At 40.2% G+C, this 12,749-nt stretch overlaps 2 protein-coding genes across 27 annotated transcripts in view; one reads left to right on the top strand and one right to left on the bottom strand.

Annotated features, from left to right (window-relative positions):
- Positions 1-5,465, top strand: part of RAPH1 (Ras association (RalGDS/AF-6) and pleckstrin homology domains 1) — an 86,633-nt gene extending 81,168 nt beyond the window's left edge. Inside the window, 8 exon segments of the mRNA XM_036857465.1 lie at positions 2-163; positions 166-248; positions 250-289; positions 291-335; positions 337-550; positions 553-671; positions 673-742; positions 745-5,465. Coding sequence (XP_036713360.1) covers positions 2-163; positions 166-248; positions 250-289; positions 291-335; positions 337-550; positions 553-671; positions 673-742; positions 745-896 — 885 coding nt within the window. The 3' untranslated portion in view covers positions 897-5,465.
- Positions 5,466-7,245: 1,780 nt separating this feature from the next.
- The window catches only part of ABI2 (abl interactor 2), a 90,918-nt gene continuing 85,414 nt past the window's right edge, over positions 7,246-12,749 (bottom strand). For 13 of the 26 annotated variants that reach the window (XM_036857442.1, XM_036857458.1, XM_036857443.1 and 10 more), the window contains one exon: positions 7,246-11,856. In XM_036857442.1, the coding sequence (XP_036713337.1) occupies positions 11,681-11,856 (176 nt within the window). In that variant the 3' untranslated portion in view covers positions 7,246-11,680. The remainder of the gene's footprint in view (positions 11,857-12,749) is intronic. The other 13 variants (XM_036857437.1, XM_036857441.1, XM_036857446.1 and 10 more) reach the window with 2 other exon arrangements.

Here is a 12,749-nt window from a genome sequence, read left to right as displayed (position 1 = left end):
GACAAAAAGCGGATCTCCGGGCAAAAAGACCGGTAAGACGTCCAGTCCGGGGGTAAAGAAACCTCCCCCGACCCCGCAGCGCAATTCCAGCATTAAGTCCGGCAGCTGTGCAGAGCACCCTGAGCCCAAGAGACCCTCAGTAGACAGTCTTAGTCAGCAAGTTCGCAGCCGCCGGAACCTTCGGCGTCTCCCGGCAAGGAAACGCCGCCACCTCCCGCAGCGCCCCCCAAACCTGGAAAACTCAGTCTTCCCGGAGGTTCTCCAGCAAGGGGGCGTGTCGGCAAAAGCAATCTGTTCTGAGTGGGCGCGGCAAGGACTCCGTGGTAGAATTCCCTTTCTCCTCCGTCCGATTCTGACTTTCCACCCCCTCCGCCGGAAATAGAGCTTCCTCTGCCCCCCGTAGACATTCCAGCAGTGTTCTCGGGAAGCACGTCTCCAAAAGTGGCAGTGGTTAATCCGCAGCCACAGTCGTGGGCCAAGACGTCGGTCAGGACGGCCCCTCCGCCCACGCGGCCCAGACGGAACGACAGCACCCGCCTCACGCAAGCCGAGACTCCGAGCAGCCGCCAATGGCCACAGTCGTGCCACAAGTGCCCACCTCTCCTAAGTCCAGCCTTACTGTCCAGCCTGGATTCCTGGCTGACCTCAACAGGACACTGCAGCGGAAGTCCAATCACGCGGCATGGCTCGCTCTCCTCCTCGCGCGTGTCCAGAGCGGAACCCACGGCCACCATGGATGATATGCATTGCCCCCGCCACCCCCGGAGCTGCTCTCTGAGCAACAGAAAGCCCGGTATGGAGGCAGTCATATATCAGGCTATGCAACGTTGCGGAGAGGGCCGCCTCCCGCTCCCCCCAAAAGAGACCAGAACACCAAGCTCTCAAGAGATTGGTAGCTACCGTAGGACTTTATTTCCGTGGGATCTGTAATCCGTTCTACAGTCCGCTCACCTGATCATCTACGAATTCAGGCGTTCAGAGCCTCTGGGTATGATGTTGCTGTTGTTATTCAGGTAGTGTTCAGCTATATGTGTGTGTACGTGTGCAGGTACACACATAGCTATACATAGGTAGTGTGTGGTATGTATATATATGTATACATATATGTATATGTATATATATAGCTGAAGTGATTCTATTTATTCTTTTTCTCTCCTAATCTGAAAATGGGCTTTGTGTATTTTGGGTGGCAGCGGCATGGAAGGGATGTGTGTCCTGCCTGTCCCTTATGATTTCTATTATCTATCATGTGGATTGGACCAAAAACTTCTGACTTAATTAGAAGGTATTTTATAAATGTCCACGCACGGCCTATCTGTGCATGTTGTATATTATATATTAAGGATAGACGTATAATGTGCTGCTTCTCAGTTTGAGAAGACAACCAGAATGTTTGGTGTATCTATGGGGCTTTTGTGTTTGGTTTTTCCCCAGTTGGCTGAAGTTAGTTAGAACTGCTTGACTGACATTTTCATTACTATACATAAAGGGGCACTTTAATCAGGAAAACCTCTCAGCTTCATAGAACGGGTAATAGTGCAGTGTGGGGAAATTTTCAGACACTTATCTGTACGTGGTCGGTCGTGCATAGAAAAAAGTAATACATGGTGTAACTAAACCATTCTAGTTGCAAAACTGTTGCCATGATCCCACAGGAATCTAGGATGTGCTGTGTCACAGGTAAGCTCTCGCCTGTAATACATGGATAATTTAGTACTATAATCCTGCATAGTTCTTTTTGTACTGTTGGGATCCTTTCATGAGCTTGTGAAGCTTCAAGTTTGGCTTCATGATTCTTGCTTTGATTTATTGTAAGAGGATATCCAACACGATACCCTTGGAATGCTCTGTCCCCAGTGTGTCTTTCGGTCACCAGTTACCTCCTTATAGTGTGTGCTGTAGGTAGATGCCGATACTAGGTATCTGTAGACAATTGCTATATCAGGTATACTCAATCCTTTGTCCAGTGCAATATGTTGCATATGATGAAAAACAAAATCACCTTCTGAAATGCGTCTTTTTTGGATATTGCTCTCTAGAAGGATGGATGATTAGAAAAGGGAACAAAACTGGCCCCTGTGCAGCTGTCATTAATCAGGTTTTTTGTGGCTAGTAATGTGAAATACAAAGAAATTCATTTAAGTGTGGGGCTATCATAGAGGGAGGGGGAAAATGAGTTTTTTGACAGTTTCACCCATAGCGACTGGAGCACACTAGGGTCCTTGCTTGTTGTAGCCTGGTTGTAGAGCTTTGTCCAGGTTACCAGGTGTTCTGATGGGAGTTGTATGGTCCAAGTACAGTAAGTGACATTACATATTATGCATATGCAGTTTGGTATAACATGGAATCATTGCTCTAAGGACACACTATAATTTCTGTATGCTTCACACTATACTTCTAGATGCTTTTTTTTCCCTGTGAATTTTCCTCGGTATATGAGAGAAATGTGTATTGGGTCATCAATTTGTGATGATAAATTGACCGTCAGGTCAATCTCAGAGCTGCTCTTAAACCAGAGAATAAAAACTAGCCTCCCCAGCAGTGATAAATGAGCACACCTTGTAATGAGAGTCTGTGCCTGTTATGAATAGGGATCACCAGTGCAAACTGCAAAAATCTCTGACACTATCCCATAAGGAAAAAGCGATACCAGTACAGTGGGGCAGAGATAGTAAATAATTCAAGAATAAGCAGAGTTGTGCTATGGAAACAGGATTTCCCTGTAACCCATTCTCCAACAAAGTACTTCATCATAGAGAGTAAGAGGCACCCCCCAACTGTCACAGATGTCACAGTATACTCGTGTGTTTATAGAGCAATAAGAATATATACCATTGTGCATTTGTTACAGCCCTGATTCTTTAAAAGATACTTTTTAGATCTTTTCAGTTCACAAAGTTTTGTGTGCTTGATATTGTTGTTTATGAAGTGACCTTTAACACATCTGCGTTAATTTAAGCATGCACAGCAATTTGAAAAGCATTTGAGTAAGACTGCCAAGCTCTACTGTGACTCATGAGTGAAGTGATTTCCCATTGTCTTCTGCCTGCAGCTTTATATTCTAAGGATCGCCCTTATTTGTGGGATAAAGAGTTTCTAATAGGAATCCAATGATATAAATATTCATCACTAGGGTTTTTTGTGGTGGTGGTGGTCTTTTTTTATATGAAGGTGGGCAACTTCAGCTCTCCTTGAGGGAAAAAAATCATGTGCTCTCAGTATTCATTCCCTCCCCATTTGAGCCCTAAGATCCAGCCTTTTTTTTCAGTGGGGAATTTCCCGGGCCTTCTTGCTTGTGTCAGTCCGGATGGTAGCCATCCTGAACTGACGCTTCTGATGTATCATTTTTCTGAAAGAGCAGACATCCTTTAGAACACTAGGGACACCAAGGAGAACAAGGCCAGAGGAGGAGCCGTATCATTTTTACCCCAGTCAGTGGCTTGTTGACTATTTGACAACAGGCTGTTTCCCTTTGTATTTCTCCAAAGACAGAAAAGGCTATTTAATCAACATTTTTTTCTGTGTGTGTGAAACAACTGAATAAAAAAAAAAAAAAAAAAAACACCAAAATGATACTTTAGATACACTTCTAGTGTTTTACTCCCTAGTGGTTTTTTTTTTTTTTTGAATTTGGATATTTGTTAGGATGTGGTTTCGTCGGGGTTCGGGGCTTCAGAGATTACTGTTATTTTTGTACTGTTCTTCTTCCCTGGTGTGTTCAAGGAAAAAAACGTACTGCCAGATGACACTAGTACTGTGCCTTCTTTCACTGCCTCCTGCTCAGCAGCTCTAACTCCTCAGTAAAGCTTCTTCAGGTCAAGGAAGAAGATCTTGGCAGCTGTCTTGGCTGTACCAAAAGATGAACAGCGTAGATGAACTCATCCTGCTGTGGAGGGCAGTGCAAACAGGTGCCCATTAGAGCTAGTGACTAGGTTAATTAGTGACACCCTTAACTTCTACCACGTAATTTCAAAATTGGATCCAACCTATGCTTAAAGTTTTGGCACCAACTCTGAAGGGTAGCAAAGCCTGTTCTGGTTAGATTATTCTTTACCGAAGCTTTTACTACTCAAATGCATTTTTTTTTTTCCTTAGCTGCTACAGAATTATACTCTTGGAAAAAGTAACTAACTACTACTGTAAAGGTTTACAGGTACCCACTTAACTGTAAATTGGATTTTTTTTAATTTCTGGGGCTTTTTAAGATGATAAGACTGCTGACTTCAGAAAAGTTATAGGAAACAATTTTCATCAGAACGCCTCACAGAAATGTAGACATGCTAACGTTTCACAGTCCTCTGACATCAAGGTGCTCCTGCCCACTGACGGCATATCCTGCTAAGGAAGGGCTGTGAACTCTCTTGGAAGTCCCCTCTCTATGTAAGTTTACTTTCCACTGAAAGCAGTCCTGAGTTTATGAAGAAAGTTAATCTAAACAAAATTGGGGGATCATGAAGAATAATTCCAATAGAGTAACAACTCTGAGGTCAAGGTTATTAATAGCTGTGCATCCAATTAGAGTTTCATTAAGCTGCTATTCTGGGAGAATACAACTGCTAATAAGTTCATGTCAAGGATGTAAGGCTACGATTAGCCTGAAAAAAACTTCAGGTAATGGTAGGATTGGTTGGATTTGACTATCATCAGGCCACCAACAGAACCCTTTGTCACCTTTTTTCCCTCAGCTAAAAGCAGTTTTATGTTACAAACACAAGGTGATTTTAAACAAGCAAACTAACCTTTTCCTCGTTTTATATATTACCAAATTTTTTATACAGTTTTCACATAGTTATAACTTATCTCACAGATTTAAGTTCAGACCAATTAAAACTGTATGACCCTGTGTGACTGATTATAGGTGTAATGACTTGCTTTCAATAACACAGGCTTCATAATTTGGATTTATACACTTGATAAGAGGACATCTCTTTCTAAAAAAATCACTTTAGGTTGCAAGTACCTTTTGCCACTTGGAATTTTGTTTTATACACTTTACGTCATTGCATAAAGCAAGTTATTCCTAACCCTATAGGAATATGTGACCACTCACAAAGTTGAGATTTGATCCATGGAGAGATGCAAGTAGTGCAGAATTAAGTATCCCAATATCTTTTAAGATTTATTTTCATTTAAAAATTGAAGATCATTGTTAACCCCTTTACCAGACTCCCTCAAACTAAACAAGTGCTCGGTTCTTAATTGTGCCCTTGGAAGATCTATATGTAAAAGAAATCTGAAATTTAGCTGTAGTATAAACTTGCTAAGTAAAAATAAGCTAAACACAATATACTTGATAAACACTCGAAGGAAATAATCTCCAGTTGGTTTGCTCTTTGCTTGTTGAAGTAATAAACCATTTAGAAGAGGAAACATCTGCTGTAAACCCCCAGTGCCTTGAACTCTTTTGGAGGATTAGCATTAAAAAAAAAAAAAAAAAATCCAACACGCAAACTTTGAGGTGCTAATGAAAGAGAAGGAAGGTGTTGTTTGTTTGTTTCTAGTTTGTGCAGAAACAGGAAAAGTGGTCTCACAAGAGATGGGCTTCATCTACCTAAACGGGGTCTGGCTGCTTTCTACCAAAGACATTTAGAGAAGTGAGTCGTGTCAGGGTGATGGTGAATACTACATATTTAAAAGAAGATGGCCAAGTTCAGAAGTGAATGTTGATCATGGATGGCTGTTAATACCAAGCTCATCATCCAAGCCTCAACCTCTTCTTAGGCAGAACATGCTTGTGGCACTTCTTAAAAAAAAAAAATCTGCATTTTGGAAACTGTCCATTGTTAAGTTTATTGTAACCTAATACCAAAAACTGCCATTTTTCATGATTACCACCTCCTATATTTTTCTCTCTACTTGTAAATAATTCCTCCTAGAAAATAAGCATTAACTGGAATGTTTCAAATGATTTTGCTTAATTTTATTATCAGCCAGTAGTGAACTCCTTTTATAGAAATGTACATTTAAAATATTAGCTTGTGCTAAATGTCATAAAAACATTGTTTACTGTTTTAAAGAAAAATTGCACATTATATTTAACTGGGATTGCTCCCAGTTGCTGACATCTAAGCTGTGGGAGCTTTGCCATAAATAGATACAATGTAGGAATATACCTTATTAAAGCATGAAAAAGGCAAAAGGAACTGCATTAAAAGTACTGGATAGAAGACGTTATTCAGATGATTATGCACAGCTCAGTAAAGATGAAGTTAGTTAGTTTTTCTTTCAGCTTTGTAGCTATTATTTTCTTCTGCTTAAATGTACGCTCTCATTTAATTATGTGCCTTGCTCCCTGATTGTGCAAACCTATATATATATAGATATATATAAGAGATATATTCAGTACTACTGACCATGTTTTTGTTCTACTGCTGGATTAAGTTATTTTCCAAGTTACTCTTGCCAGTTACTGTCAGTAAACTATTGTAATGGCTTAGGACAGTAGTCATACAGTCAGTGTAATTTTTCAGCTACGTGTTTTCCTTATGTCAGCTTATCCAATCCTTAATAAAAATACATAGATTTCATTTAAACGTCAGAACTGTACTTGACTGTTTGTTTGTGGATCGGCACCACTAAGAACCTGGTTGTGCTGTTTATGTCAAGGTACCCAAAACAGAGAGGCTGCAACACGCACATAAAGTGTGAAGGTAAACAAACTGTAATTTGATGTGTTCAACTGTTTAGCCTTTAAGAAAATAACTTCTAAGATTTTTTTTCTTTAAACAAACAAACAAAATACAACTAGGTACAAACTAGTACAAAAAGAGGTGCTTTTTGTTTCAAAGCCTTGTTACCACAATCATGTCTTGGACTGCCATGTCAAGGTATGTATAAATGTGGATTCGAATGTATTTACAAATCATGTTATCAATCATTTACCAAACTGGGCAAAAAGAACAGAAGGTCTCCTTTTTTATATTAAAAGAAAAGAACTGTATGTATTTGGTGGAAAGTGATCAAAACCTCAGGTTCACTTACAGCAAAAATAGGGACAGAAAGTAATTATTTAGTGCAACAGGGAAGGATTCTCTCTGACACACTTAAACTTACTTACCACCTTAGAAAGGAGGTTACGGGAGTTCCCTGGTGGCCTAGTGGTTAGGATTCTGGGCTTTCACTGGTATGGCCCGGATTCAGCCCCTGGTCGGGGACCTGAGATCCCGTAAGCCACACAGCACAGCCAAAAAAAAAAAAAAAAAAAAGAAAGTTACTTGCAGAAATACATTCACAAGACATTTAGGATATACTTTGTAGGATTTTATTTAGGCCAAGTTCTTAGTACACAGCAACAATTAACTCGAAATACAATTTCAAAATTAAAAAGTGAGTGTTCCCGCAACTCATCTGGAGGTGGTTTAATGGCACACACAAGAAACGTTACTGGCGACAGACTGCTCCCTCAAATGTTCCTACACGGGCTTTTACTCAGCTCGTGACACCAACCCTCCCTCCGGGAGCTAAAAGTATAACTGACCAGATCACAAACTGTTTACATTCTTTTTTGTAAACCGTCTTGTTAAGAAAGATGCATGGACACAAATATGATAAAAACTGCATTTCCATAGAATTCTGAAGTTGCAAAAGACGTTTCCATTTTAATGTGAAAATAAGCTTTTTGTCTTTTGTTTGATTTTTTACAAAAAACCTCAAGATATTTAGCAAGGATCATTTATACACAGCTAGGCCCTGTCATTTGTCAATTTTTTTTTTTAAAGAATTATGAGATTCTCAAGAAATAGGAACAAAGATCAGCATAAAATAAACATAAGGTAATGAGCGCAATGCCTGTTTTAGAAGTGTTTTCTAAGGCTCTCTCAAATAAGGCTGTGCTGTGCTCTTTCCAGTGCCGAGACACTGTAACATTTTAGCTACATACACCTTATGGAAAAGACCATTTGTACTGAGTGTAGTTTTAAAAGGGTTAAAATGAAGATTACTTTCACTAATTAAGGCTACACTCAATACACTCCTTTAAACAACACTCTGAATGGTATTTATGGAGACATAGCATAGCTTTTCAAGTATCTTCCTTAAGACATCCAGCAGAACTTTAAAAGAAACATACAACACAATTAAGACAGTTGTAGAAAGAGTACCAGGCGCTGAGTCAGGAATTCTACCTTTGTTAACTAGCTGTTATTTGAAAAGGAAACATCTAAATAAACCTCATCAGTAAAATGGGACTGAAGTAAAATTTCTGAAATCTCATCTAGCTCTAAAATTCTGTGACTCCAGGAAATCATGTGAGGGAAATCATCGCCGTAACACTGATCAGGAGTTCCTGGCCAAAGAAGTTCAGAAGTGAACAGATGGGAAGTGATGCAGATCCCCATTCTTTTCCAAGACGTAGCGACCACCTGCCAGTTCCTCCATCAAACACTTTTCAAAGGGAGAGGTGGCCTTCAGGACATGCCATGCTGTCTCCACGGAGGAGAAAAGGTGGTAAGAAAGTACCAAAGTACCAGTTCTTAACGCAGAAAGGTCACCTGCTAAAAGCAAATGAGCATATAGGATAAAAGCAAACTACTATCATTTTGATGCCTCTCAAACAGAAAAATCTTCAGTAATACCAAGAGACTGCTGAGGAGCACAGCTACATTACAGAGACCACTGTGAAGACACATAAAACAGTCTCTCTAGCTGGGTAACAAACAGCGGCAGGAGGGGAAAAAGGGAGGGAGGGATGAAAATGTCTCACCCAGTGACTCTTAGGAATGCAGCAAGAGTAGCGGGCCCTTAACCCTACTGTAGGAACAGCACGTGCCCCTGGAGAAGGTAGAAAGCAAGTAGCCAAAAGATGGGAAACACTGAACAAGACATCTTAAAGTTTTCATATGTATTTCAAACACAGCAGGCTGAATCTCTGAAGTCTAGATTTTGACACATTGACACTTTTGGTTTTCAATTTATTGCCTAGGCCATGATGTCAACAAGGAAGTATATTTTCATTTACATCCCTATGGCCTTTCAAATAGTAATACTTTAAAAAAGGGAACAAATTCTTAACTCAACCCCCCCTCCTTTTTTTTTTTTAAGGAAAAAGGTTGTGGACACAAGTCAAAAACACTTAAAGAGGAAAAAGATTCCCTCTAGCCTGATAATAATGGTTGCTTACTGGTCAGCAGATTTTAGACTTGGATCATCTTTGCCACAATATTATGTAGCATGTTAAGATTTCTGCACTCATTTAGAATTCCTACTACCAACCATCTTGTAGTGTATAAAAAGATAAATGGGGGAAACTTAGAATAAAACAAATACTACCCTCACATACTATTAATAGCATGCAATCTATGAAATGTTACATACATTAAAAGTCTCCAATGACTTTAGGCCTGGCCCATCATTACACAGTATCCTTCCAAAACGATATATAGAATTCAAAACTATACAAAAATTTAAAATATGCAGAAAATCCAACAGGTGTTATTTTTAAAACAAAAAAATCACACACATTAGTACTAAAACATAAAGGAAAAATCAGCTGACCCAGGGATCCCTCTGCGGCAGGTCTTCAGTCTGAAGGACTTCACTGACGTCTTCTCGGTTCCCCAATCCAGCAGGGGTCCAACAAGCAAGCTGACCACCACCAACTCCTTTTGCACAATTGTCTTCTGGGCTTCTGTAGGTGTGAGCTGTGGGCACTATTTATTGGATTTCAAAATACCCTCTGCCTTATTACTCCAGTAAGTTTTCTCAGCGAAAAGCTATTTAAATAACTCTGAACATCTAATTTCAAAACAGTTTTCCTAGTTACACACCAACACTAAGAAGAGTTTAACCTCTCCACGTATAGTCTTGGTTGCAGCCGTAATGAAGCTGAAGGCTCAGAGGACACTCAAGGGCCATTACTTTGAAGGAAGACAGGGAATAAAGGGTGTCAAGGTGACCTAACAAAGCATGAAGTGTAACGTGTACTGGAGGCAAGTTAATGAAAACTAAATTCAAAGTGCTGGAGAAATCTAAAAAGAGCTAACTTGCAGCGTGTGAGAAAAAAACCTGCAACCATAAAACAAAAATCTTGATACGAAACACTGTACCTGGGTCTCAGTTAAATGGTGGTAAGTTTTCTGCTCTGATAACAGATTCACAGGTGGGGTATTAACTCTGTCAACACCATCTGAACTCCCTCACACCTACTACACTTGTTCATTTTCCAATCAAGTTCCTCTCTCTGCACTACCTATTATGTTCAAGGCCCGTGTCTGAAATATATGCAGACTACCGCCTCTCACCTTTCCCCCAGCACTGGGAAGTCACCTGGCAAAGCTCTCTTCTGGCCAAGTCGCTGGGACTGATAAGGACCCACGGTAGCTTTGGCCCGTGAGCTGGTTTATCATCACAGTATTCACCTGCTGAGCAGCAAGGCCTCCTGGATATTTTTCAATATTTCTTATACTGATTACAGAAGAGATGATTAAAGCCATCTGTCTTCCAAACTCCACTGAATCTGAAGTTGTAATTGTGCAGATGAAAAAAAAAAATACTTGAATAAGTATTTGGCCTTATACCACTTATCCCACTATCCTTAGTCTGAGAGATAAGGTTCAAATCCTTACCAAGAGCAGCTACTTCAAAAGCCAATCACACAAAATCAGGGGAATATTTACCTTTTCTAAGTGAGTAAACAACTCAGCAGCAGCTAACACCTGCCATAACATTCAGAGAGCACAGCAGCAAGCCTTTTATTCCCAGTGACTGTTTAGGCTTGAAAATAACTGCTATTTTAAAAAAAAAAAAAAAACCTATTTTTCTAAATAGTGAAAGAAGTAAAGAAATAGTTGATCGACCTCTAAGGTCCTACTCCTCAAAAGAGCACCTAAGGCAAGGGTTTAGGATGCACTTCTGCGGTTCAACCTCTCTGGAACCTCAGGGACCCTCGTGTCTACCTCTGCACGCCCGCTTGAGCGCACGAGCCGGGCTGCACCCGTCACACCCCGGGGCGCACTGCCAGCAGCGGCAATGCAGTCTCACGCAGCAGCAGCAGCAGCAGCAGAACAAAACCACCTTCAGAATGTTTGGAGATTCACATCATTCTTATAATCTACGAACTGAGAAACATGAAGGGATGCAAGTCAGCTCAACACTAACTCACTTGGTGCACTCAAGTGCTGACAGAATGCAGGATTTACAGTGTTGAAGAGGAAATAAGCCATGTGAAACAATTATAAAAATGGTTATGTATGGTATTTAAATATTGGTTCCCCCTCCTCATCCAAGTGGAAGGAAGTGTGGGGCTGGGGCACGCCCTGGGCCACGAGGCTGACCACAGGCACTGCAGATCATCCAATGCCACAGATTCCGCAGGAGGAGAACTCCTAAGCGTGTACAGGATTCCTGAGAAAGATCCCAGATTTCTTTTCTGAATCAGTTTTAACCTGATTTGTTTCACATAGTTATGCTGTTATACCTCTGATATATTCAGAAACGTCACTTTATTTCAGTCCAAACAGCTCAGCATAGTATAAGTGACGGCAGAAAGAGCCATTTGTTCCAACTCAGCTTGCTTTTTTGTTCTAATACTGAGGGATAAACCAAAAAAAAAAAAAAAAAAAACATAAGTAGTTTTTGTCATTTGAATCCTTCATTCATTTCACTGGAGGGGAATCCCCAGGGCCTTTTGCTAATCTGGGAAGACCTGACTATTCCTGTGAGGGAAACACAGCCTTGCTGAGCTTTACTCAGAATAATGCATGATAGACTCCACATAATTCCCAGGAAAGAGCCCAGTCACTCCATTCATAACTCCTTCATACCAACCGTCGTCATTCTTCTTGATGACATAAATAATGGCTCCTTCCTGAAAGGACAGCTCATCTTCCTTGTCTTTTGTATAATCATAAATTGCCACAACTAGAGAGGGGAGAAAAAGGATATGAAAAAGAATAACGTTCCTAGAAAGGTAGAACCAAATAAATGAACACCTATCCTTTCCGAACTTCTGCAGCACTTCAAACACAGTGACTTTCTAAACACAGGACCTTCCCTGCAAATTCTGTTTTCTAATATCCAGTCCTACACAGTGGAATCCCATCTTGAGGTTAGGTTCAAAACTGTATAAATGGCCAAAAATAGTATTTAGTCACACTTACTGTTCAACAGTCTCCCTGAAGAGATACAATCCCAGAATAGGGAAAGATGGCTGTTTCTTCAGTTGAGCTTGTGTTAAAGCACCATATTATGTAAAAACACGTACCTTTAAACATTAGAATTAGACTAGTGCAGTGAGATACACTAGGAGAGGCCAGTGAGAAAATGAGAGAGACTGAGGGAAGAGCAGACTTCCGTCTGCTTTCTCACACTTTCTAGAGCCTATGCCCATTCACTGAGAATAGTGGTTGAATTCCCACAGGTTATATGTGTGAATGACAGGCGTCTACTATATATATTCTTTCAAAACACATGCTGCATTATGCCACCAATTTAACATATCCACAGTAACAGACTAAAAGTGTTAAGAAAACCAAGATACCTGTAAGCTCTCCTATGATTTTCATTACTTAAATAACTTGGTAAATGGGGCCTTTCAATGATATCTGGGACAATCTCTGGTTCCTAAGTGTTACATTTTCCTCAACAGTTTAGTTAAATTGGGATACCCTATAACTTGCTCAGATCCACTTGAAGATTTATCTTTTTTAATAGAAAGATCCTCTGTACCTTTATTATACCACTCAGAATTTCACTCAATAAATCTCCATCTATCCATTTTAAGAAGCATATATTGACTTTGTTTCCTATGCAAC

This window comes from Balaenoptera musculus, chromosome 7, assembly GCF_009873245.2.
Source record: "Balaenoptera musculus isolate JJ_BM4_2016_0621 chromosome 7, mBalMus1.pri.v3, whole genome shotgun sequence".
NCBI classification, from domain to species: domain Eukaryota; kingdom Metazoa; phylum Chordata; class Mammalia; order Artiodactyla; family Balaenopteridae; genus Balaenoptera; species Balaenoptera musculus.
Note: the sequence above shows the minus strand (reverse complement) of the source record. Positions and strands in the feature narration are given on the sequence as shown.